Source organism: Aedes aegypti, chromosome 2, assembly GCF_002204515.2.
Source record: "Aedes aegypti strain LVP_AGWG chromosome 2, AaegL5.0 Primary Assembly, whole genome shotgun sequence".
Classification (NCBI taxonomy): domain Eukaryota; kingdom Metazoa; phylum Arthropoda; class Insecta; order Diptera; family Culicidae; genus Aedes; species Aedes aegypti.
The window spans coordinates 376,433,346-376,461,296 of record NC_035108.1 but is presented as its reverse complement, the minus strand read 5'-3'; the positions used below and the strand labels follow the sequence as shown (position 1 = coordinate 376,461,296).

The 27,951-nt window shown below is 36.2% G+C and overlaps 1 protein-coding gene across 1 annotated transcript; it reads right to left on the bottom strand.

Moving 5' to 3' along the window:
- Positions 1 to 3,183: 3,183 nt before the first annotated feature.
- Positions 3,184 to 27,951, bottom strand: LOC5572464 (maf-like protein CPR_2112). Its single transcript, XM_001660361.2, has 4 exons — positions 27,695 to 27,951; positions 26,758 to 27,008; positions 3,497 to 3,643; positions 3,184 to 3,412 (listed from the first exon to the last, which is right to left on the bottom strand). Exons 1-4 carry the CDS (start codon positions 27,782 to 27,784, stop codon positions 3,265 to 3,267), a joined length of 636 nt encoding a protein of 211 aa, XP_001660411.1. The 5' UTR covers positions 27,785 to 27,951; the 3' UTR covers positions 3,184 to 3,264.

The following is a 27,951-nucleotide window of genomic DNA, read 5'->3' as shown; positions in this document are numbered from 1 at the left end:
TTTTCTGTGATTTTTTCAGGCGAAAAGCCGGAAGATGGTCGCAAATGTGGAAGTTTTTTCCCCATTTGCTTCCGCTTCGGCTATTCGAATGAAAAAATCTCTGAAAACTTGAAAATTTGAATGTTTTTTTTTCAATGTTTTCAGAAGCAAAACAAAAATGGAAGCGAATACCGCATTCCAAGCGTTCCTCCTCTGTGCGCATTTCACTCATTCAGTTTGTTTACCACCGTTTGCTCAAAACTGTGTACAGCCCCCTTTGCACAGAATCTGTGCTGCATGAAGAGAGGCTGATTTTGTGTACTCGGCACTCATTTCTGAGCGTGACAAGTTTAGCGTGTAGTCCCTTTTTGTCGATGTGGTCTTCGCCGATTGTACCGGTTCGTATTCTCTCGTTGATTATTCGTTGCTTGATTTTTCTACGGATGGCTTGCAGGGCCTGACACCAACCCCCTAGATTTCCGGAGGACCATTCCCCCTAAATGTTCGGAGGGCCATAGTGCGTAGTTTAGCTTAGAGTCCTTCTCTGGCACTCGGACGATGATCAGCCGCCTCTGGCATGGGGGAAAGATGCTGTTGTGAGCCGCTCCTAACATGGGGTACAGATGCTCCAGGTTTGCAGAAGCAAAAGCAAATTCCCCCTTCCCTGTCAGCATACGACCAAAGTTCCCACCGGGGGTTGGTTACCCGATCTTCCCTGAGGTAATACTTGTATCCCTAAGGCTAAGGACCACACAAAGGGGTCTATTTTATTCCTGCAGGTAAGCGAGGTACCAATGGTACGCCATGTCCAGCCATTTACCCTGCCAACGATTTATCCAGCCTATTCAATTATCTTCTTCTTCTTCTTGACATTACGTCCTCACTGGTACAGAGCTTGTTTCTCAGCTTTGTGTTTTTATGAGCACTTCCACAGTTATTAGCTGAGAGCTTTCTTTGTCAAAATTGCCATTGTATGATGATACTCTATCCCAGAGAAGTCAAGGAAACTTCTATTACGAAAAGATCCTGGACCATCCGGGAATCGAACACAGACACCTCCAGCATGGCTTTGTTTTGTAGCCGCGGACTCTAACCACTCGACTAAGGAAGACCCCGCTGTTTTATCATAATCTTTATGAATTCGTTTAATTGATGAGTAATGGTTAACAAGAAACCATTTAGTTAAGTCCAATCCCTTTAGCAACACCTCCCAATCCGGTATAAAAATGAAATTCCACTAATTCTTATTAGCATTCGACAGGCAGCAATGGCTGATTCCAAGAAGCTTCACACATCAGTGCGAAAACCGCATTTCTGGCGCGTGTCTCACCGCGTGAATTTAGCATTTAGGTATTGGTCGCGTGCGCGCTCTCTCGAGTTCGAATACTAACCTGAACCACCTGTTCGCATTCCATATCCATTCCGTGACGTTGAACCGCAGCACGACCAACCTTGATGCTGACTTGGGTTCTCCCAACATGCACGCTGGTAGGGTAAAGTTGTCCAAAATGCCACTTTAAGGATTTGTGTAGTTTTCTCGTAGTAACGATCCTCGTTTTGAGGTCTCTATACAATATTTGCTAGTTATCATCATAAACATATTCCTGAATTTTAGCTTTTTTTTTGAGTTAGTCGAAAAATTGGTTGAAACAAGAGGGTGGTTAAAAATGGCCCAATAGTGGGGTAGAACGCTATTTTGTATGGAGAACATAGAGTCAACAACCCAGTTTTCCATGAGTTTGCTTCGTTGTATGGAAATGCATATTCGACAATTGAATCATCTGAATTGCTTATAAATATGACATGAAAGTGAGAATTTGTTGATTTTCACCGGGAATTTCAAGAAAAATTTATAAGTTTATCCATAAGGCTTGCAGCAGTAACTCTTAGCTAAACATATTTTGACATTGCTGAGCATAAAATACTGATTGAATCCTTCTAAGAATGATTCAATAAAGCGGGCCATTTTACCCCATCGATGCGTATTGAACCATGTTCCCCTACCGGTAAACCGGTGTTGTTGTGTATGACGACATCGACGACTGACTGTGAATGTGGGTGATTCCCAACCAACCACTGACTGCCGTCCGGTCTGTAGGTCACGCATTTGGTTTTATGAGTTTATCACTGGGCTTCGTCTTACGTCTAGCAGCTAGCGTTTTCGGAAGTAATTTGTTGCAAACGGGTTTTCTTCCACACAATCGAGAACGAACGGTTTCTTCACCTTCTTCAAATTAATTGACTTAATTCTGGTCTTCGGTTGGACACCATTAGCGTAGCCATAGGGGTAAAGGGAAGGTAAAACCCTACACCCGCTCTCACTAATCGATGGAACAAAATATCAAACCCTTAAAGCAATTGGTAACCAAGTGTGTTTCCTTTGGAGTCCAGGGGTTTTTCCTTCTCCTTAAAAATGAATGAGTATATAAATCAAGAATGAAATCAGAACGAAAAAGATCTGGAAGATGTAAATATCTTGATTACCGTTGCCGGTTTAAATTCTTGAAAAATCAAAAAAGGAATACCGAGATGATTCTTCAAAAGAAATGACAGAATTTAAAAACAATTATCAATATCATAAGTAACCTTCAAAACAGTCAGGATATCTCAAGACAATTATTGAATCAATTTGTAAGATTGGTGAACAATGACTTTGATGTCGTTCGCTCTCCCTTGAAGAAATCCTGGCAACGTTGGGCACAGATTATCACAATCCGCAATTAACTTTTTTATTCCCCGCACGTAGGTCCACACGTGCCATCGCATCGGATTGGTCTCAGCTCCCCCTTTATACCAAAGAGGACACCCGCCTCGTCTGGCGTTAAATTAGATTAACCAACAAAACAGATAGCTGCTCCCGCTTTTTAACTTCATGCTCATTGAATCTAATCTAGCCCTATAATTTCATCGAATCCAAGATCAAGGTCTCACACACCTCACGTGCACCAAGCAAAGAAATTACCGCGAAAGCAAAAACCGTCTTTTCTGACCAATCATTCCACCGCAGAAAAAAAAAAAAAAGGAAACCGCTGACCGAACGGTGGCTGAGTTACTTCATTAGATGCTTATTGACGCGCACGCTTCACACCCAAACGTCCAACCCGTCTCTCCATTTACCTAACGGAGGTTGTCATTTTACCCCAAAGATGATCCCGATCAGATTTGTGTGTGGCTCATTTTCGAAGATTTAATCAAAAAGTAAGGTTTTAGTTTGTCGGCTTGGCCTACATTTTTCGATTGTAATGTTTAATAAGGAACCCGCTTCAATAAATGCCTGCAACAGACTCACTTGGAAACGTCATACCCGAACAGTTTGCACATCTCGGCCGATATTCGATACAGAGGTAGGCCAACCACCGTGAAGTAGTCTCCTTCAATTCGCTCCACGAACGTACCTCCGATGCCCTGAATGCCATATCCACCGGCCTTATCTCTGCGGAAAATAGGTGAAAGTAAAAATCATAGACTGCATTATTATGAGTTGAACCGATTGTACGTCACTCTTAGATTTTCTTACAATGGCTCTCCAGTGTCGACGTAGGCTTGAATCTGTTCGCCAGTTGCCTTCCCGAACTGCACCTTGCAAGCTTCTGTGAACTTCACCACCCGGTCATGGTGTTTGATAACGACTCCCGTGTAGACGGTATGCTCTCTGCCCATCAATCTGTGGAGTATCAGATATCATAAATTCTCGGTTACTTTTTCAAATCATATAAAACTAGCCATTCTGTACGATTCGTCCGCGTTATCCAGCTTTGATAACACATAACTTTCGAAAGGTGGGTGAAGATTTTGATTCCGTAATCTGAATAATTTTAAAAAAATATAAATATGTAGACTTTTCATGATTTTTATTCCGGACGCTTCCTTACTTTTTCCTCAAATTTCAGACACTTTGATTTAAATTGCGTGTGTTCTTAAAACTTTTTTAAAGAAATACCTCTGATTCCACCTTTGATTCCTTAACATGTGTTGAAAAACGTATAACGAAGCGTTTTTATAGTGCTTTGTTGTATATGCGATTCCTTCTACTATTAGCCAAAGAGCTGCTTTTAGGTCTTTCCTACCTTCTCTTATATTCATTCCTATAATCTCAGTAGCACTGCTAAAGTTAACTTTTATCTGTTTCCTCACTACTTTTTCAATCCAATTCCATATTTCTCTAGAATATATACACTCTTTCATCCTATGTTTGTTAGTATTAAGTTTACTACATATCACACATTTGTTTTCTGACTGACCTCTTATTTTATATTTGCACAATTTTTCATTATTTGGAAACATGTCATTCAAAATTACATATAACACTGATTTAGCTTCTGAACTAAAAAAAATCTTACTAAAATTTTTCCAAACATTTTGCCAATCATAATTTGGAAATTTCAACTGAATTTTTGGGACATGTTCTTGTTTTGCTATTAAAGAATCGTATATTAATGAAACCGTATTTAAATAGTCTATGGCTTTATATTGCATGGCGATATTAATCCAATCGTGAGTAACTCGAGACAATTTTCGAGTGTATGGACAATTTAAAAGGAAATGATCATTTTCTCTAATAGAACTACTGATACCGTACAAAACTTGTTTAATAAATAAGGCTTTCAACTTCTCTTCTACGCAAATTAGTGCCATACCACCTTTCCCGAAGGCCAAGTACAATTGCCTAGCATCCACCTTGAAAATCTGAGAACCACAAAAATAACGAATAACAAGTTTTCTTAATTCCTCTATATGGTCTTTATCCGGTGGTAAAAGTTGGCCAACATACCAAAGTTTACTCAAAATATACGAGTTGATTATCCAAGATTTTTGAACAAAATTCAGATTTCTAACTCCTTAAGCACCTAGTGCACATTTGCAACTATTGATCAACCGACTGTAATTAACTTTAGTAAATTCTATCCAATTTTGCGTAAAAGTTACTCCTAAAAATTTTAATTGCTTTTCTTCCTTTATCTTCTGTGGACCTAATGCAATATTATTAATTCTCGTAAAAGCTGATTTCTGAAGATTCAATCGGATTCCAAACTTTCTTTTATAATCATCAGCTATGCTCAATACAGTATCAAATTCTGAATCTGAACGAATGATAATCGTAACATCATCCGCATAAGCAAGAATTTTAATGAATTTTCCGTCAATTAAAATACCTGTCACTGATTGATAAACTTTTCTTATAAGCGGCTCCAGATACAGAACAAATAATATCATAGATAGCGGGCAATCTTGCCGAACAGATTTTTCAATTTTGAACTTATTTGTCAAGTGGCCATTGAACAGCACACTTGAAGAGGCATGACGGTACAAATTCTTCAAACAATCTATCAAACGAAACGGGAAATTGTATCCTTCTAAAACTTGCCATAGTCTACCATGGTGAACATTGTCGAAAGCTTTTTCCATGTCCAAACTAAAAATTGCAGCTTTAAATCTCTTCGATCCATTCCCTTTCGCTATTATAGTTCTTAACTGATCGAGATTTTCTATGCAGGATTTGCTGGCAACGCATGCTGTGTGTCCTTCACCTACTACTTTTCCTATTACCTGCTGTATGCGACTAGCAATGATTTTTGCGAAAATTTTGTAATCGCAATTGAGAAGGCTAATAGGTCGAAAGCCTGAGATGTTTTTTGAACAACCCGATTTTGGTATTAATGTTATATATCCTTCACAAAATTTGGAAGGAGGAATAACATCGCCATGCAATAATCCATTGAAAAGTTCCAACATATCATTTTTTAACAAATCGAAGTGTTTTGCATAGAACTCATAACTTATACCGTCTGGACCAGGTGTCTTTTTCTTTGTACAGCTAAAAACCACATGTTTCAGCTCATCTTCACCGATTTCACGTATCAAGCCCTCTGCATCATTTTCTCCTAACTTCTTGGTTACGTATTCGAGCATGTCACAGCGGTCTTTAGTTTCATCGTCAGTTTGTCTAGCAAAATTACCGGAAAAATGTTCAAAAATGTATCTTTTCAATTCGTTCGTTCCTCTAATAGTGTTACTTCCATCATGTAGTTCTACAATCGTTCTGCTTTTCGAGCTTTTGTATCTGGCTATAATCTGATAAATATTAACTTTTTCGTCTTTCATGATACTATTCGCGGATAATTTTGTTTCCATGTTTTTCAATTTTTCGTTTTCAATTTTGAATATCAAAGCTTTTGTAAAATTCATTTCAGTACTAACGTCTCCATTTTCATTTTGTAAATTCGAAAGCTCTACTAACGTCTTATGCAGCTCAGACTTTCTTTCGGTCATACTACGGTTGAATTCTATACTTTTACTTTTGTAAAACTGTTTGACTTTTGATATGAAATGGCTTGACGCTTTGGGCAGTCAGCCTTGACGTGCCCTTCCTCTTTGCAGACGAAGCATCGATTGCGTAGTCCTTCATAAAAATACGACACTTAAAGTGTCCAATGTACAATGCTGACGGAATTTCCGACTTAACCTCCATATGTATCCCACGTGTTCCACTGTAAGCATTGAACCCAAGATCTGCAGGCAGTTTCTCTCGCACCACCTGCCGCACTGAACCGAATTTTGCCATTACATTCGCGATCTCCGTATCACCGACCTCCGGCGGGAGGTTGAAAACTCTCACATAACGGAAGAACCCATCAGCTGGTACCACGTGGACTTGAGCCGTTGTGCCATCACCATATTTGAATGTTTCCGTTGCACGCAAACGTTGCGTCATTTCTTTCAGCACTTCTTCGTCAATGAACTTAACATAAAACGTGTTTTCCGTTGGATCTCGGTATACCGTATGAACATCTGTCTCCTTGATTTTCAAATCCTTTGCCACAAAAGTTATGGCATCCTTCACCGAGGGCATAGCTCCATTCTTTCCGAATTCAAATCCAATTGTGTTTATCTTCTGCACTCGATCCATCCTTTGTTCAAATCCGTGTATTGTATAAGCGATAGCACTAGTGACCTTGACCACTGGCAATCTACTTTATTGTAATTGACTAGGCTGACCAGAAGCCAACCAAATAAAAACGGGACAAATAAAAAACAAAACGGGACAATCTAGAAAGACATAAATTATCCGATTGTACTACTTTTCCTCGAATTCCAGTTCCCCGAATGGTTCGTTTCTTCGAAGCCATTTCCCCGAATGACCCGTACCCTCGTAAAGCAATGCAGTTCAAAAAAGTGCTATAATAGTAGACTGGCCCAGCTCAGTATGGGAGAAAAATAAAGTTGCATGATTCCACGGGGCACCCCCCAGGATTATTTCTTGGGGTAAGAAGAAGCCTTTCTGAAAAATTCAGCTCATTTGGTCGTTCCATGAGCTGGCGCATTTGAATTGAAGTTAATATGGGATTTTCAGCTCAAACATATGAGCAACAGCACATCATCTACTGTTTGGTTCAGGAAAGTTAATGATCGCGTTCAATTGGACCCAGAATGTCAAAAACACTACTTGATGTAATAGCGAAGAATATTGTAGAAGATTGTACCATGATCAAAATTAATAAAGTTTTAACCATCTGAAGTATATCATGCAATACTGCTTGTATTTCTTCAACATAGCTTGGAGGGAGCCACTAAACGCATCATAGCCACCTATGACGCTGGGCGAGCTGAGGCACATGTCGCATGCATATGAGTGACTGTACGGGAGTGCTGATCTAAGCCTAACTTTCAACAACTGAAAGAGTAATGAAAATGAGATTAAATCCAGATACAACCTTCTGCAATTATGTTCATTAGGGTATCAACTAGTGTATTTGTCATTCTGGGCTTATTTGAACGTGAACAATTAGTATACGGAACGAAACAGTGACATAGGATCAATTTTCAATATATTTGAGACAAATATCCCATACAAATTTCAAATCGAATGCGCCAGCTGGTGGAGCAACCAATTGAGTTGAAATTTTGAGAGAGCGTTTCTCTTACCCTAAGGCTCATATCTAGAGGGTGCCCCGTTGAGTTTTACAACTTTTTTGTTTAAGGGCCAGTCTACTATAATAGTCTTTACCCGAGCAGGCGAAAAAAGCTAAGTACACCCGATTCTGTTTTTGCACGGGTGATGCGTAACGTGCAAAAAAAGCTTTCAGTTCAAAATTTCAAAAATCGTGCAAAAAAAATAACACAATTTCTCGACGTTTCATCCAAAAATAAGGTTTTGGCGAAAAAAATGCATGGAAACTTTTTTTGCACGGCCGTGCAAAAAACATCCGTGCAAAATCAGAATCAGGTGTAATAGCAAATTTTGATATGGACATATATAAGTGATGTTAAGTTGATAGATATTAGGGATAAAAGGTCCGAAAATAATATCTAAAATTTACTCCTGGAATACTATTAGCATATCATTTTTAGCTTTTATAAGATCTCACCAATATCAGCGAGCTATTCCTTAGATCTTCCAAACTCAAATTTAGCTATGACTCAGAAGTACCAGGAATAAAATTTTGATATTATCTTCAGATCTTATGTCAATCAAATCAATATCTCGATTTAATGGTCAGAACTTTGTTCTGTTCAGGTAGTGAGATAGCGTTGAATTAGAAAGATCGATAAGCTACCAAAGAAGAAGATATTTTATCATTCTCGACTAAATACATATTGCCAAAAATACATATTGTCAACCACCTTGAAATGCAAAAGGTTATGACAATTATGAGTGTTAGAACTTTTCGGAGAGCTGAGCTTTTCGGGGAAACGGGGTTTTCGGGGAACTAGCATTCTGAGACCTGGCGTTGGAAGAACGACATTCGGGAAACCGCCATTCGAGGGAAAGTAGCAGAACCAGATTATACAATCCTGTCTGTATGATTCTATAAAAATCACTTAAGAATCTTTAAGGTGAAGATGAATCGAAGCCAAACTTAAAATTTTCAAGAGCACGGATCTGGAGAACCAAACATCCATTTAAGCTGAAAACTTAATCGATTGGTCACCATCAGCGACTGACCAATCGATTAAGTTTTCAGCTTAAACGGATGTTTGGTTCTCCAGATCCGTGCTCTTGAAAATTTGAAGTTTGGCTTCGATTTATCTTCACCTTACGCTCATTCTTTGATTTCCGAGAAGCAGTGTTTTTTAAGAATTTTTTCAAATCGTTAGACTTTTCAATTTTTCAAATCAAAACGTATTTTTTCCTAATATTTCATTTAATTATTGAAATATCCACTTTTTAAACAGTTAGTCCAATCAATTGCGTATCAGAAGTAAACACATAGTAGTTCTTCTTCATTTTAGGTATTATATGAATAATTATCTTATAAAGTTCCGTATTTTGGAAATCCACCAAAATTTGGCATAAATATGAGTAAAGAAACGCAAAAAGTTAAGCAGAAGCATATAGGATATAGGAAGCATACGGATCAAGTTTAACTCTGTTTGAGAAACTACTACTTGCTTGGAAAATAAATGAGTAAGACAATAAACTCTGAAATATTTTTAAAAACTGTTTGTTATGTTGTTGTTTTTAGTTTTTTACTGGTGTTGAAAATTATGTGCTATTCTCCATTTCCTAAAATACGGGACAATTCGAGCCTTTTCCCTAAAACGACGGGACAGTCCGTCGAGGGGATGAAAACGGTACTGTCCCGTTAAATACGGTACGTATGGTCAGCCTATAATTGACCGAACGGAGCAAACCACAAAAGCGTGTGTACTCGACCGCTTCTCGTCTACTACTGACCTTAGAAGAAAGTTTTAAAATGAGCCATTAGACGCAGTTTCCTCGCTAAACGGTGCAAGTGGGACCCACCCAGTTTCATGCGTCCATCCACATCAGTAAGTCAATCATTGCTAAAATAGGATTGATAAATCATAGATTTTCTATTTTGAGTACATATTTGATGTACATAAGGGATCAACCGAAATGTACGTAACGCTTTAGGAAGACAACGTTCATTTAATAGTATGTCACATCGCACCTAATATTAACTGAAAATTACTCACTAAAAGCGTAAAGAGGAATAAAACATGTTCAAAATATATCATTTATAAGTTATTTAATGAAACTTCCTTAAACTTCCAATAATTGACGAAGTTGTAAATATGTTCTGTTATTATTGTTATGCATGGTAGAAAACCACATAATGGGATGTGATTGTTTTCCGCTACTATTAAATTTGGTAATAGAAAATAGAAAAATATTCGTTCACATGATGCATTTCTGGATAAACATTTGAAAAGGGCTAGAAAGGTCTTGAGCCTTTTTTCAGAAACGTTGCTGTTGAGCCCTTTCAAGCCTGCCCACGCAAACTAACACCACTATCAGAAAGATTGGTGTTAGCTCTTCATAATAGTGGTATTGATGAGCGTGATCGAGTTGAATTGGGCTCAACAGCGTCTTGCAAAGCCAATGTTTACCAATGTCGATGTGCCCTCTTGAAATGTTTGTCCTGTTTTTTTTATAATTTCATCTCTGTCTTTGGTCAATTTTGAATTCGTATTGATTAAAATGTTTGTAAAAATTAGACATTTCCTCTCCCTCCTAAGCAATAGCGTAATTTGATATTGATCAGTTTTTGATAAAAATTATCTGTTTAAATGTTTTTGTGCTACTCTCTTGGAAAATGTTTGAAACGTGTAGGAAAAGTTTTGATTCTGGGGCTTGTTTCGATAGTTTTCAATTACCCCGGGTATAAAGATATTTTGGAGTAAGTTTGACCCTAGAAATTTTCATATGAAATGAAAACAAAATACGTGTTTATCATATCGTGCTGTTTTGGGCAATAATAATAATAATAATACTTAAAATTGTAGGTTACTGATGACAATTCGATGTATAAAACTTTTTTTTTTGCGTGCTCAGGCAAATCGTAAAACGTGACACAATTTATCATGCAAGTTGAAAATGACGCTGAATTGACAATTGTAACAAGGAGCACATGGTATTAAAAATAACAATAAATTTTGTTATTAGATACCTACATTCCGTATCATTGTATCTTAAACTTTCTAAAAGAGTAGCTCTCTTTTCCTAAATGAGATATGACGGAAGGTCCCACTTACACCGGATTCTCACTTGCCTCGGGGTACCTCACATTTCTTCTTTTTTTTGTATGTTATTATAATCCCGAAAACAATTACCTGGAATGGGTAATTACCCCGAACGCCACTACCCCGAATGCATAACATTTTAGAGATTAGGGAGATAATTGTATGATTTCTTATAAGTATTTAACGAGTTTGGCTCAACAAAGTATTTTTCAAATATTAGAAGATAAAAAAGCAGCTAGTTTTTCAGCAATAATTTTTATTTGGATTTGTCCTCTAATTTTGGTAAGATTCACACAGCTACATTGCAATGCTCTGAAGAACAGCCTATTTCGAAAAGATGGATGAATTTATTATGAAACGGATAGCTATAGTACGCACCAAATTATGCTGTATTAAAGTCTCTTATTGAACGTCGGTACACACTTCCTTTACTCATTGTTGTAGGAGTCGAGCTTCTAGCATTAAGATTAAAAGATGGTTACTAGCATTAAGATTCTTAAAGATATTATTTCGTAAACGATAGTAATGGAAGATCTCCCTGAGATAGAACCCGCTTGAAGACCAATCTGATAGACAACCGTTCCGCCATGACAAGGAAAAGTTAATACAATTGTACATGTTCTAAAAACGACGGTCTCTGATTGCTACAGTAAAAACTTTCGTTGGTTTGTTGGATCAATAAATTGAATTTCGATGAGATAACCACAACAGATAGCCGTAGCGGTAAACGCGCAGCTATTCAGCATGACCATGCTGATGGTCGTGGGTTCGAATCCCGCTGGTCGAGGATCTTTTCGTAAAGGAAATTTTCTCGATTCCCAGGGCATAGAGTATCATCGTACCTGCCACGCGATATACACATGCAAAAATGGTCAATCGGCAAAGAAAGCTCTCAGTTAATAACTGTGGAAGTGCTCATATGAACACTAATCTGAGAAGCAGGCTTTGTTCCAGTTGGGACTTAACGCCAGAAAAGAAGAAAGAAGAAGAACCACAACAAAAAAAAAGGTTTTGGTTCAAGTCAATGAAGAAATGATGGTGGCAGAAAAGTGGTGAGCAAATCCATAATCTGTTTAATACAAGAAGATAAAGGAAAGGGAAAATTTTTGATTAGAATTATAGCAGGATTCACTTTAGTTAATGCCTGCAGGATATATTCCTTTAAGCTGGTCTATATGGAAATATTAATGACTAGCTTATCCAACAAAAATTTGAAAGAACAGCCTATTTAAGAAAGAAGGGCAAATTTCTGGTGAAATATTTGCAGCTATGACGTGAATGATCACTGTAACAACGTGGGCACAACCTACAGTATTGGACAAAACATTTGCAACTTTCCCGATTTTCCATACAAAATGACCAACTTTGGTAAGCTAGATCTCAGTTATTTATGGACCGATTCGAATGAAATTTTCACAGAACATCGAATATAACTTGAATTTTAACATATATTTTTGAATATTTTTTCCAATCACGAGTTTATAAGTAATAACGGTTTAACTAAAGCGTAATTTTCGACGAAAAATTCAAAACTATTTATCTCAAAATCTGATAGCCCTACACAAAAACTGTCTTCAGCAAACTTGTTCAGCTCGTTAAAATCTACAACTTTGCAGAAGATACCATGAAGCTATTTCTTCAACGTGTTTAGTTATGTCATTTATAAAAAATCGTCAAAAAATTCACTTTAGTCAAACCGTTACTGCTCTTAAACTTGTGATTGGAAAAATCACCCAAAAATATATGATGAAATTCAAGTAATGTCTGATCTTCTGCCAAAATTTCATTCAAATCGGCCCATAAATAACCGAGATATAGCTTACCAAATTTGGTCATTTTGTATGGAAAATCGAAAAAGTTGCAAATGTTTTGTCCAATACTGTATATTCATAAGAAAGGAAAATATTGGTTTCAAAACAAAATTGAAATATGAACACCACCAAGAATTCCAAATACCGATGATCACCCCGCTGTTCAGCAAGATCATATTGAAAGTTAGGGTTAAGGGTTAAGGGTTCGAATTCCTCCGGTGGCGGATCTTATGCATTGAACATTTCCTTGACGTCCCTGGACATAGAGGCACATGAACAAGGAAAGCTCTCCCCAAGCAACCAAAAGTACGGATAGAATGGCATGTTTTGGCATAATCAGCTATTTGAAAGACTATAAACAACCTTCTATGCAGCTCACTTTTTAAGTAATTAACAGAACTTTAGTTCACAAAAGGTTTGCTTATGCCACTGAAAAGAATGTTGTTCAGCCAAAAAATAAACTGCGATAAACTGTCAAAAAAAAAAAATACAAATAGCCAACTTTCGTGGCAGCCCATTGGGGGTGGTCCATTAATTACGTAAGGGTTTATGGGGGGTTGAAGATTTCTTACGCGCCATACAAATTATTTTTGGTTTTAATACAAAAAATCTTACCATGGGGGGAGGGGGGGTTGAAAAACCGCTAAAATTGTCTTACGTAATTAATGGACAGCCCCTTGCTAGTTTTGCTGGATAATTGGCATATTTGTTTTTTTTTTTTTTTTTGAGTTGTATATATTTGTTGTGATACTTACGACGAGACTCGAACTCGAGTTCCTTGCATTGAAACCAGAGTGCATACCACGGCTGTATGTACGTGTAGTGGAATACCACATTATTTTTCTCGATATGGTGATTTCATGAATCGAGGCTAAATCTATTCCCATAGGAACTTATTCTGAACTTGAAGCTCTCCTAAGAGTTCACTTTAACGAGCAACGCTCCGTCATCGTAATCATCGTCATCATCAAAACTTCAAAAGCAGTTTTTCTGTTCAAAACTAAAAATTATTCGATGAAAATGTGTTCACTGTGTTTCGGTTGGAGAATAGAATACAGTGAACACATTTTCCTGTAAATTTTCTTGATTATGAACGAAAAAACTGCTTTTGAAAATTCCGAAATCAATGACGGATCCTGCCCCCTTAAACTAAACCGTACTTAAAAGTTTGAAGAAGTTCACGGGGAGCTGTTTGTGAACTTCATAGTTTGACATTTCTTAGTCTGTTTTGATTCCCACTGATGTCATAAATCTTCCTACTAATTCTATTACAAATAAAACTAGTGGCAGTGAAAAAGCATATACAAATACTAAATAGAGACCCTAATGTATATTTGAAGGCTAAGTACACATTGATTAATGTATTAGAAAGTGAATATCAGTGGGAGAGTAATTTTTTTCGGTGGATATATCGAACTTTTGGTGGGGCAGCTCTACAAAATCCTCAGCTGAACGAAAAAGCATCCACATCGAGTAATCGGAATTAAAGAATTCAAAGCAGGTACGTTTGATTGAATTATTTACCAAAAGTGATAATGCATCCAGAACTGGCTTGAGTTGAACAACACGCCTTTGTTTCTGGCATCGTGCTGCAAATAAGGTACGGTTGTTGCATATAGGGGAACTTACGTATTATCGGCCGATTTGTTTTCTTCGTCATGGGGGGTTTTTATCAACCAAAACTTCTGAAATTCGGCAGTAAGATGCACTTATATGGTGAAAGTATTGGTGCATAATTTGAGCCCAATATGTTTTAGAAAACCACCCAAGACGAAGAGAACAAAGCTGCCGAAAATACAACAAGTCACCCTAGTTGTTGTCTAGAATATACACAATGATATTTCCGGACAGTTGCGATCAAGAAGTCAGGAAATGATGAAATTTTGCAATGAGCATTAAATAATAGTAGAATTGAAGACTAGCGAATGCTACAAACCTATATATCAACAAGTTTTATGAATTTTACCTCATGTTACAAAGAAGTTCACGATAAGTTCGGTTTGTACTTTAAACGAACTTTGTTTTGGAAGTTCGATTGAAGTTCTGTTTAAATTTATCTGAACTTTCTGGTTTCTTTAATTATAATTGGTACTTCTTGGAGAATCAAGTATCCTAAACATACATACATTCTTGTTAATCAGCAATAAAGTTCCACGGAACCAAGCCGGAACTTAATGTGAACTTCTGAGTTCAATTATTAAATAATAAATGAACTTTTGGTTGCTTGGGTCAGTCAATAGAAAGGCTTATGTTATTAAACACCCATTCACAAATCTCGTAGCACTGAAGGAGGGCTAATAATTTTGTGGGTAGTTGTCCTCAAAATGTTTCAACCCATACAAAATATGTTGAATTTTCATACAAAAAATTGTACGATGTGGTGGATAGGTGTCAAAAATGGCAATTTTTGGCGTTATGAAATTTGTGAATGGACCCTTGAACTGCGAAAGTGCCCACTGAGCTGATAAACAGGCGCTGTCTCTGAAAGAATGATAAGAAGATAGTTGCCAACAATATATTTTGAATAAATGGAGGGAAAATATATGATGATTTTACCGACGAACTTAACGCGCCATCAATTACCAGTTTTCATTAGAGACGAATTTTTGCCCGAAAAACAAGATACATACTGCACTATTCGGGGTAGTGGCGTAGTGTGGGTAATGGGGTAATGGGGTAATGGGATGGAGCCCCTGGAAGTGCTACAAAGGTGGCTAAAATGATGAACGGAATAGTATTTTTTTTTTTATTGTTCCTAACACATGCCATGCCATATTTATAATCTGTATAATTATCACTAAATACATTACATTTGATTATGATCATCATTATTCAAAGTTACGAACGAAATATGGCTGGTAAAATGTCTTCCTTTTAACTTTCATTCTTAAACACTTTTACTATCGTCATCTTAATTATAAACACATTCTCTCTTACAACCAAGCTTATATAGTTATAAGTTATAACTCACTATCATTCCTAGCATCTATGCTATATTTATCGCCACCAGAACTGTTATGTATTATGTAGAGATTTTCTTGGAGAAATACTAAGAGGAACCTCTGGATTTTTTTGGAGGAATGTTAGGAAATATCGCATGAAACATCATTGAAAGAATATCTGGAACAGTAATCTCTGCAACAATTCCTGGAAAAGTTCTCTGAAGATGGATTGATTCCCGGAGAAATCCCAGTAAATATTTTCAGAAACTCCTGTCGAATCCGCTTAATCCCTGCAAAAATTCCCAGAATAATCCTTAGAGGAATTCCTGACAAAACTCCTGAACGAATTGAATTTCCTTTAGAAATCATTTGTTATTTTCTTAAGTTTCCACAGGGTAGGTCTCTCTAGCAATTCCTTCTGATTTTTTTTTTTCGAACATTTCCTTCAGGAGTATTTAACAATTGCTGAATGAGTTATAAATCCTTATAAATATTGTCAACAGTCCTCCAGAAATTGTTTCAAGTGTTCCTCTTGGTATTGATTTTTATTTTGATATTTATTTTTATTTTGGAAAAATCTTATTAATTCTTATTTTTCTTTACAGGCATTTTTTTGTGAAAATTTACAATTCACTCTCATAAAATTTCTCTGGACGTTTTTTTTTTCTGAAATTTAATTCCCTTCAGGATTTGTTCAAGAATATATTTCGGATTTCAACAAGTATTCCAGGAGCAAGAGTTTCGTCATGTATTTTAAGAGTTCTTATATTTAATTCGTTTCGTCCATCTTCGTGTTCGTTGTCATTCTTATGTCCAAACTCACTGTACAGGGCTGTGAGCTCTGTCTATATGCCATAAATGTAAAAAAAAATGTAAATTGTTACTCTAGGAATTACTTTATAGCTTGCCATTACTTGCGTTTGTTACTATTGTATCGCGCTATCGAAGCGCCGACAACTACAACTAATACAAGACGGTGTACAAAGTAGTGATACAATACCAAGGTTTTTAAGAAATTGCTCTTGATGTTCGTTTTGAGACCTACTCAAGAAGTTTTTTAAGTTCCTTATAATGTCCTTCAAAAGAGTACTTTTTGAAATTTTAAAGGAATTTATATCTGGAGTGAATTCTTCAGAGTTTTTGTCGTTCCCTTACAGGTCTTTTTATTCAATTCTTCTACAATCTGGTTAAAAACAGTTTGCGGTATTTCTCAAGTTTTATTTTTGGATTCAACGGAATAATAGTCTGAAATTTTACTAAAGGTTAATTTCGAATTTTCTCAAGAGGGTTCTTTTCAAAACACTTCAGAGTACCTCAGCTTCAATGCATCCCCTTGAAGCTATTTCTGGAATTCCTCCAGCTGTTCTTTCTAGAATTAGTCCAACAGATATTTCCAGTATTCGTTAAAGATTAATGTATGAATTCATCCACGGGTCATTTATGAAATTGCTCCAGAAGTTACTGAAAGTCTTGTTGAAGTTCTTCTAAATTGTAATTTGATTCTTCAAAAACTTCATTATGGCATTCTACCAGAAATTCGTTTTTTTTTTCAGTGGTGTTGGCGAAATTGTTTAATTATGTGTACTAATTTTCTTTTAAGAGAATCTGAAGATATTGCTCTGAGTTCTTTCTGGCAATATTGTTCAAATACAAAACTTTTACTCAAAATCTTGTACGCAATATTTGTTGAAATTCCTGCAAAAGCGGCTTCTAAAGAACTTTACAGAAGTTCACGGAGAAGAATTGTTGACATTACTATCTTGTTAATTATATTTACATAAGCAATAATAGTTGAATCGGGAACAAATCAATTTACACCAACACTAAATTAAACGTTAAATCAAATTCACGCACTTAATTGATTTTACTATCCACTTGTATTTATCTCAATAATGACATTGATAATCCGAAAAGATTCATATCTTTATACTTTAAGTAATGTTCGCAAGTCTACTTCTTTCTATCATGCGAAGAATAGTGTTGGTGATAAGACAATCGCAGGGGACCACGTTTTAATTACTGACGTGCACCTTTTTTTTAAGATATGAATTTCCTTCTATATTTCATATTGATTTTATATGAATGGTTTGAAAAGGGTTAAAAGTTTCTTATAAAATGTACTCAAGATTTTATTTCGGAATTCCATCTTAAATTTTTTCTTGGAATACGCCCCAGAAATTTGTTTCGAGGACATCCTTATAATAAATCTTTTGGGGTATCCTTTAGTATTCCTCAATGTGCTCATTTATTTTATCAACGATTTTGAAAATACTCCTTAAATTACTGTTTAGGTCTTTTTGGAGTTTCTCATACATTTCTTTCAGCAATTTATTTCTCTGTTTGCATTGAAAATTCTTTGTAAGTTCCCTGCAAAAAATATGCATTTTCTTCCACAATTTCTCCAGAAAAATCTCTTAACTATTGCAATGGTCTTAGTCGTAATTCTTTATATAAGAGGTTTCTTTGGATGTAGTTAATTGGTCCCGCTCCTATTGGAAGTTCATACAAATGCCAGCATAACGCGGTGGTAACCCATGTGGACGTCCTTATCCACCTGAGCAGCTTTGACGTAGACAGCATCCTTCTATATGCACGCAGTTATCGCATTAGTCCCTACCGGAAATTCAAATCGACGCTAGCGCCACGCAGTGGTCGAGTTCGAGTGTTCTTATTCAACAAGAGTGATCCATACAGTTTCTTCGACGCATTTTTTATTCTTTCTCTGTCAATAGCCAGTTCTTGCTATGCTGTTATATGCATATTGCTCCTGACAATATCTTGACTAATTCAGTTCGAGTTCTTCACGTAAACGCCGGTCAAGAATATATCTTGGATTTCAACAAATATTCCAGGAGCAAGAGTTTCGTCATGTATCGTGATGCATCAATATCCGGACGCTTAAGCAAGGGCAAATGTTCAAACTCAGTTTCGATCAAGTTTTTCTCAAGTTAAGAATAAGTTCAATTATCTTATAGACAGTTTTATATAAGATCTAGGTAATGTATGTATGTATGTATGTAGGTAGCCACCATCCTAGCTTGAGTCTTGCTCTGCATGCGGTTCCACTTAACAGTACTGTCAATTTTCATTATCAATCTGAATTCAACATACCATTGTATGAAGGGCCAAAATGGGGTGTGGCGGACCCGTAAGCAGAGACACTTACGCGAAACCCGCGGGAAATAGAGAATCTCCTTCCAATAATATGATCCAACGGAAAGTATAATGAAATTTGCAATACCTGTCAAGTTATCCACGGGATGGTTTGTTATAAGAAGGGCGCGTCAAATCCATTACAACTGTTGGGATAGAAGAACCCATCTACAAGGATGTTACGGTTACTTCAACCCTTGACTCCGGCTGGCACTCCACTCCATTGTCCAGCTGTAACTTCAATGATGCCCTGATGCACCCTCCCAACCCATGTTATATGATTCGTTATGTAATAAATTTAATACAATAATTTAATATATAAAAAATATATGATATCATGGTATAACTCGACGGTTTGACCTAGAATCGATGAATTAAAGATGATTAATGTATGTATGTATGTAGAGAGCCACCATCCTAGCTTGAGTCTTGCTCTGCATGCGGTACCATTGGATAGTATAGGATAGATAGGATTTAATTTTCATTATGAATTTGAATTCATAATATCGTTGTATAAAGGAACAAAAATCCAAAATATAATAGTATCCATAAATAAGAAATTATGCAGCAACTTGAAAGTTTGTCCTAGAATCCCTAAAAAAATTACTTTCATACTTGACTTAACAATAGAATTCAACAGTCATGAAAATATTTATTTTCGGCGATTTTGATTTTAAAACCATGTGTTTCTCTTACTGACATATCCTGAAAATTAAATTGATTAGAGATGTATGAATATAAATTGCAGCTCACTTCCGGCGGTCAGCCGAACTGTGTTTAAATCTGGAAAACAATCGAAATAATGGTAATAATGGTTTAAATTATAAGCAAACTTATTCAAACGATGAGACTTTAATTTTCATAATTGATTAGGATTTTCTGCAGATGATTAACCTAAATGGCTTTATCTGCTTAAAATTATTGAATTAAATTGTTGAACATTTCTTTCGTTCATTTAAGATATGAGGACAATAGTATAAAATCATATAGAAATAAGACAGTCGAGTGTAGATCAAACGCATTTACGATACAAGTTTATCCATTAGGTAATTTCTCCTGAAATCACGAATGCTGAAGATTTTTTCTGAAGTCCTTATGAAGCTGTTAATCAAACAATGGAAATTACATTTGCACATCCCCACATCGAAAAGTCTGGAGTTCTGAGCGTGTATGTTCCTTGCGTTCCGGGCTTCAACGAATATCTAATACTAACGAGAATCAAAGAAAAAAGGCAAATATTGTCGAACTTTCAAAGAAAAAGTCACACTTTCATAAAGTTCTACACAGAGTGTAACCCAGCTCCTACTAAGTAGATCTCCATATGATACTACACTTCACTCCTTGACTGTTTGTCAGCTGAAAACGAGAAAAAATATTTTTATACAGTCCTCAAGAAAACATAATTAAGAACTAGATATTAAATTTTGAAAGAGTAGATATAATTCAGGCCCCAGGTAGAAATTTATTGGCGTGCAAAAAACCGACGAATATGGTTATAAGCTTTTCAGCTATACGCTGCTAGAGGTATCTGGTGGTGGGAAACAGAGGTTTAAAGCATGACGGAATGAAAGATGAAAACTGTTTTCCAGCGGCGCCAGTTGCGATTGACTGGTAAACGAGAAACTTGTGACGATCGACGCGCCACCATAATTCATATAACGGAGAGTATTAGAACTAACTTGGAGGTGATGATATCGTTATTTGGAGGTTAAAATCACCTCCAAACACTAGCGATTTTGCGGTGGGATGTTGACGTTTGATCACGAATTGGTTTTAATTCTTTTAACTCTACATGGAGGACAATTTAAACATCAACATAATCAATTTAAATGAATATCAGAGGACGCAGAATAAACCAAATCTGATTTTAGTTGATTTACGTCGCAACATGAAACATTCTCACCGAATCTATTGATGCCGTTCTGATGCTAGGAAATCCCTTTGCTAATCCATCTTCAATCAGCAAATGAGATTTTTTTTCCTTTTCACCACTACACTGACACATACTGCTCCGCACACCAACACATTTTTCAACATTTTCTTCGATTCTTCGGACACCATTTGAAATTATTTTGCACATTTTTTCACCGTACACCACAACTCTAATTCAGTCAATATTTATTTTTAAAACATTCCTTTTTACATGAACTTTACAATTTTGGTAATCTTCACTTCAAGACCAGCAGAATGAACAAAAACTATACATTAAATAGAACATTTATCGCAGAGAAATTGAATATTTTAAGTTCACTTCGCGAAACGGTTCCTCAGTGGCTATAAGTGTTGCCAAACGATTGTTTTATATAAGATCTAGGTAATACTGACAAATTTTATGTCTAAAATTAGATTTATAACATGTAAATCGCTGATTTAATAAACTATGTCTTGTCCTTAAATCCGGATACCAGAAGTAAGCTTTGTATTTAAATCCGGACACTTGCGAATCAAAATCCGGACAGCTGCACGTAACATGCATTTTTTTTATGAAGTATTTAAAAAGAATAGCTTTAATCGATGAAATACCTCATTGATAAGAACATTAAACACGATCAGGCTCCATCATACATGATTGAATGAAACATAATTATATTTAAGCTTCAATTACCTCACCTGAAGCCACCCGGATAAAAACGTATCATTCAGTGAATGGAATAAACCATTAATGTACAATATAACGTATTGGATACAATACAGCGTATTGTAATTGAATGTCGAAGCAATATTATTCTTGTTTGGATATACAATTCAAAAACAATATAATATATTGTAACAGAACATTGTATTGTTTTCAATTGGTTTTATACCTTACAATTTTGGTCAAATTCCTATTTTCGCGTAAAACAATTGTTGCTTTTTTCTATGTAGCTTTGCTGAAAGAAATAAACAAAACAAGTTCAGAAAGCAAGAAATGTTGGGTGAAAAATATTCAAAAAGTTAAAATAAGTAGTTTTTTAGAAGTCACTTGACATTAGCTGTAACGACGAATGCAACCATGATACAGTTCGTTGAATTGTTTTTGTATTGTACAACAATACACGAATTGCTAATCAAGACAATACATGAACATTATATCGTATTGTATTTTCAAAATGTTTGTATGAGAAAATATCTATATTTGTATTGTTACGATACTTAACCACCCATACATTATATGGCAAAAATCTCATATACCATACAGTGAACTGTTCAAAACAATATATTGTACTGTAATTGTATTGTCATTTTACATATACTGTATTGTATTTCCAATATATTGAATGGTACTGTTACAATACGTTATATTGTGTTTGTATTGTATTTTTTATTCGGGCAACGATATCCGGATTCGGAGCTGTGGGTTCGAAATGTTGCGTTTTTTATTTAAATTGATTATTTTTAGGCATTCAAACGGCTTTCTTTTCTCAAATGACACTTTTTAAAACGACGTTGGGTTAATATTTTGTTTGTATTATTAATTTACACTCTTGAACACGTAAAACATACCACTTTAAAAAAAAAAAAAAATGTCCGGTTTTAGAGCCATTTGCCTGTAATTCCGGACAGTCTCTGTTCACAACTTTAAATGGCTATTTACACCACATTTGAAGCCACGATGTAGCACAATCTTCGAAAAATCGTCATTTTCACTTGTATGCTGCAATCACATATTTAACAATATAATACAAGCTCGTTTTCACTGACTAAATGTTGTGAAGCGACGATTGTCACATTTCTGTAAAACTGAACTAGCACTATCAGAGGAATGACGTCTAACTGGGGGAACATGTTTGTTTTTATTCCTATTAATTATTTGACAATGGTAACTAGATTGTAAATGATGTGAAATGAGCAACAGTGTTAACAGTAAAAGTTATGTGTAAAATCAAACATATAAACATTTAATTTTACTCATAATTGATAAATATTATCAGAGTGTCCGGATATTGGTACCGTCCGGATTTTGATTCACCACGGTACAGTATTGGACAAAACATTTGCAACTTTTTCGATTTTTCATATAAAATGACCAACTTTGGTAAGCTATAGGGTAATTCGCTAATTGTTGAACGCTACCCAAATGTTGAACGATCTATAACAACCATGTTAAAACGGGAAATTGAACCATTTTCAAACAGTTTCAATAAATTATACAGAATATTTTGTAAGTAAGCTGTACTATTGGACACAATAAATTTAATTAGCAAATCAATTTCTGAAACGAAATATTTATTGAAAATTTTTATCGGTAGGTGGAACGGAAATTTCAATTCTCTTAAAAAATAACTTAAGCTGGGGCTGCTATGAAATAAGCTGTGTGGTAAAACATACTACGTATATTGGGTTAAGCACCTATTCACGATATCAGTAAAAGTCTACTTTAGTTATTTTCTAAACATCCGTACAATTTACTCGTATCTATTAATTACATAAAATCATTTTCAATTGCACTTTTGTTTCACGTAAATTTTCCATTTGTTGAACACTATTATAACATGGCAGGCTTGGTTTCATCAACAGTATTGCCAGATTTTTTATTTTCGTACCAAACACCTATATTGAAATGGAATATTGCATTACACAATATAGTATTGTTTTTTGCTTAAAATATCTGTTGAATAATTATTATAAAAAATCCTTTAATGGTGTATGTTGCAATGGTGAAAAATGCGATTCAGAAAAGTATAATTAATTGCATCCCATTCCCATAGCCATTCTGATTCTTTTTTTTTTTCGAATTTCACTATCTTCACTATGGCATCAATGCCATCACCGTTTGTTTGTTTACACCATGATTGAAATTACGCATCGGCAGCCGATTTATCCGGAGTATAACCTCAATCTCGCGATTGGTGCTGTAATGTCGAAAATAATGTACATTAGGAGAAGCCGCTAAAGTCTATGGAGTGTCGTAGGGGACGATTCACTTCGGTTTCAGCCCAGAGTGGTCAGGGAAAGTGCTTCGCGGACCTAACCCTGGCCTCACAACCGACGAGGAGCGCGAACTTGCAAGTTGAATGAATGCGGGAGTAAAACGGTCAACATTTAGCGACAAATGTTCAACATTAGGATAAGATGGGTTATGTATGTGTTCAAAAATTGGGTATAGAACTATCTTTTTAAATATATATTTTTTCAATTCAAAATGGACATTACCGTGCTACAAATGTTACAGAAATAATGTTAAACAATCGTCTACGGTGTTGAATGCTTTTTTAGCAACCTTTCTATCAAAATTTCCATGAAAATCAAATAACAAAAAAACGTCTATCTTAACCGTTCAACATTTGGCGATTTACCCTAGCTCAGTTATTTATGGACCGATTTGAATGAAAATTTGGCCGAATATCAGACATAACTTGAATTTTAACATATATTTTTGAGTGATTTTTCCAATCACTAGGTCAAAAGCAGTAACGGTTTAACTAAAGTGATTTTTTCGACGATTTTTTTAAGTGATATAACATTTTGAAGAAATAGCTTCATGGTATCTCCAGTGGTGGAAAGAATCATGCCGTTTACGCAAAATGAACCAATATTAAGCAGGATCCACGCTCACACGCTCACGAACCAACAGAGACCGATTTGGTCCCAGATTCTTGCATCGGAGAACCAGAACAAAACAAAAATGTAAAAAGAGCGTGATTGCTGGATGAGCAGAGTCTGCTCACAGCCGTCCTTTTTTCCGTTCCTAGCTATTTATGTGAATAATTGGATGGATTATGATTATAATAGATAGATTACAAACTAATGTACGACAGTATTGAGAAAATTGACCGGTATGTGGTGTTATTGTAGAAATATCACAGGGAATCGGACGCGTGATTGCATGTCAAAATGAAATGATGGGATGCCCTTTACAGTATATGTGTTCGGGCGATCGTGAGCAAAGAAAGCAAGAACGCAATCTCACAAAATGAACCACCGATGCGGTAGCATTTTTCTGGTGTGCATGAACAGACTCTGTTCACCGTTTTACAGCACTGGGTATCTCCAGCAAAGTTGAACGAGATGAACAAGTTTGCTGAAGACAGTTTTAGTGTAGGGCTATCAGATTTTGAGATAAATAGTTTTGAATTTTTTGTCGAAAATTACACTTTAGCTAAACCGTTATAACTTATAAACTCGTGATTGGAAAAATTATTCAAAAATATATGTTAAAATTCAAGTTATATCTGATGTTCTTTGAAAATTTTATTCAAATCGGTTCATAAATAACTGAGATCTAGCTTACCAAAGTTGGTCATTTTGTATGGAAATTCGAAAAAGTTGCAACTGTTTTGTCCAATACTGGATTTTAAGAGTTCTTATATTTAATTCGTTTCATCCATCTTGTGCTATTTTCAGTATTCCATTATTGTCACTTCGGATTATACGTCCGTAGTAGTTAAGTCTGGCGATTCTAATCTTATTATTAATGGTGTAACATTTCAGACAATTGTGTGGATGTGTGGATTCTCTTCCAGCTGATTAGATTGAGTCTAATCGTTCAGTCTATTAGTATCTTCAGTATGATTTTCCTCTTCCTCCCTGAAATCTTTATCCCTGTTATCCTATTCTTTGCTCCTGCTATTGTCTTCCTCTTGAGTGTCAGCGTCCAGCTCTTCGTTTTTCAAAATCCCCTGGGTGTAATAAGCATTTCCTGTTCCATTGCGCTGAGCGCATTCCTATTCCTTTTGATCAGAGTCGACACTTATATAGAGTAGGTGACCACTGCAGTCACTAAACAGTCGTTTCACAGCTGATCATGGTAGCGGATGTTCTTTTAGGAATGCACAAGGATGAAAATATGCGTTTTGTGATCTTCTTAATCTGTTTGCCGTCGTCGCTCCTCGGGTCAAACTACTTCTAATTTGCGCACCAAGGTACTTCATGATAGTCGCAATCTGTAGATCATATTTGCCGAATTTTTTTTATTGCGAATTGATTTCCAGTCTAATTGATGCAAGTAGAGGTTCCAGAATCGTTATTATTCTTTCGACGTCTTCTTCGTTCTTGCAAATTATCATTAAGTCATCTGCATACCCGATTATACACAGTAGTTTAATTTCTTGTACTTGTGCCAGCCTCAGTTCTGGGATGAATTCACGTAACGTGCATAGAACATGATGGAGCATCTGAATATATATATATAGTTGAGGACTCATTGGGCATGCTTTTTGCATGCCTCTCGTCTTCTACTTGTTTGTAGTTCGTTGTCCAAACCATTAGATTGAGGTTGTTTCATGCAAGCATGCTATATCAATCCGGTTTATCAAAGCTTTGGAAACACCTAATTCCGACAGTATAGTCACTGTTTTGAGATGTCTATTCGGTCCAATGCCTGTCTCAGGTGTAGAGAAACCAGTCCAGTGTCAAGACAGCCTGTCTTGGTAGTGTTATTCTTACAACACGCCAAGTCGTTCCCATGGGGACGTTAGCCACAAGGAAGGACGCTTCGAATAATACTGTGTCATATGGTATGCCCTCTTCAACATCTTATCCAATTTCTCTCGCCGTTCCCTTACGGTACCTATCCATCTAGTGTTCATTGCTTTCTTCTCCATGCTAAATTTTTAGTTGAAAAACAAAGTAAAGCATTAATCTACTATATCAGTTAGTTTAGAATATACATCAGACAATTTAAAAAGGATTTTTTTTCTGTATGTTTGTGTTATATCAAGAAAAATCTGTTATTTTGATCTATCGAAAACTGTAACTTTTTCATCGCTAAACAACCTAATTTCGGGGTTTCAGAAAGACATTTCGGTGGAAAGAACCATAAAATCATAAAATCGATTTTATAAACCTGGCAAAATACTTGTTTGGATAAATAATGATCCAATTAATTAAGTTCGAAATCTGATGAGGCACGGAGCATCTATGAAAATGTGTGCAAAACTGAACAGGTCCAATCGAGATGTACTTACTCGCTAAGCATCTGGAATGCCCTCTCCGGCGTTTTGGGTTTCCCATACATTTTGCCGTCCATGGTGACCATCGTGTCGGCCCCAATGACTACGTCTGGCCGTTCGGCGGGATCGCTGCTTGCGGTCAGGCGGTTGTACACTTCCAGCACCTTGTGGTAAGCTGTTTCGGCGACATAGTCAGCGAAGCAATATTCATTTTTGTCGAGATTCTCTTCAAAAGTCGAGGGACACAGGTGTACGTTGGAGAGACCCTAAGGATAGAAGGGGTTCGCTGTACTCATATTGAATTAATGCAATGCAGAGCTGAAAATAAGAATTGTGCTTCCCTATGCATTTAAAATCATATGGTAAAGTGTAATATTGTGCCACTCAAATTAAATAGAACATTATTGTTCTATGAAATCTGATAAATTTTGTTGTAAACCATTAGTAAGACAAGCATGATAGTACGCTATTTCGGAAATACCCTGTCTATCGCAACAGTTTTGTTTGCTTTATTTAGCGCGTTTCCGACTACTAATTTGTTCTTGTTTTAAAAGGTGAACTCAGATGTTCACTCGTAATCATCATCTTCAGCTTCTTATTCTTGGTATAACGTGTGATCCAAGAATAATCTGTAATCTGTGATTGTTTGAACTTGAACACGAATCTCGTGAACACGAGCTATGAACAAAATAATCTTCAACGTTCAAGAGTCCGTCATCGTAATCATCGTCACCGTCGAAACTTCAAAAGCAGTTTTTCTATTCAAAACTGAAAATTTTCCCTTGAAACTGTTATCTGTTTCGATTGTTCTTGATTCTAAACGAAAAAACAGCTTTTGAAAATTCCGAAATCAATGACGGATTCTGCCCTCTAAAGGTAATGCCTAAGTGAGAAACGTATCCTTTGTCGATTCACTGTTCTAGGATGGTCCCATCAATCAATCAATACTCACAATATTCTGAATCAACTCCTGTCTTCGCGGGGATCCGCTCGCCAACACCACACGTTTGGTAGCCAACTGCTGGAGGATCGGCTTCAGCATGTTGCCGTTTTTTATTGCTTCAGCTTGTTTTATCACTGCAACTACCACAAACCGTAGTTTAATATGAGCTGATGCAATATAACCGGCATCACATCAGCAACCAACACGTGCTTACTGATCCACGCAAAAGACAAACAAAACAGCCGCAGCTGGTTGACGCTTCGATC

Coding starts and splice junctions, on each gene's coding strand:
- LOC5572464 (XM_001660361.2), bottom strand. CDS start 27,784: ATGCTGAAGCCGATCCTCCAGCAGTTGGCTACCAAACGTGTGGTGTTG. Junction 27,009..27,694: donor AGGAGTTGATTCAGAATATT/GTGAGTATTGAT, acceptor TTCTATCCTTAG/GGTCTCTCCAACGTACACCT. Junction 3,413..3,496: donor GTCGACACTGGAGAGCCATT/GTAAGAAAATCT, acceptor TATTTTCCGCAG/AGATAAGGCCGGTGGATATG.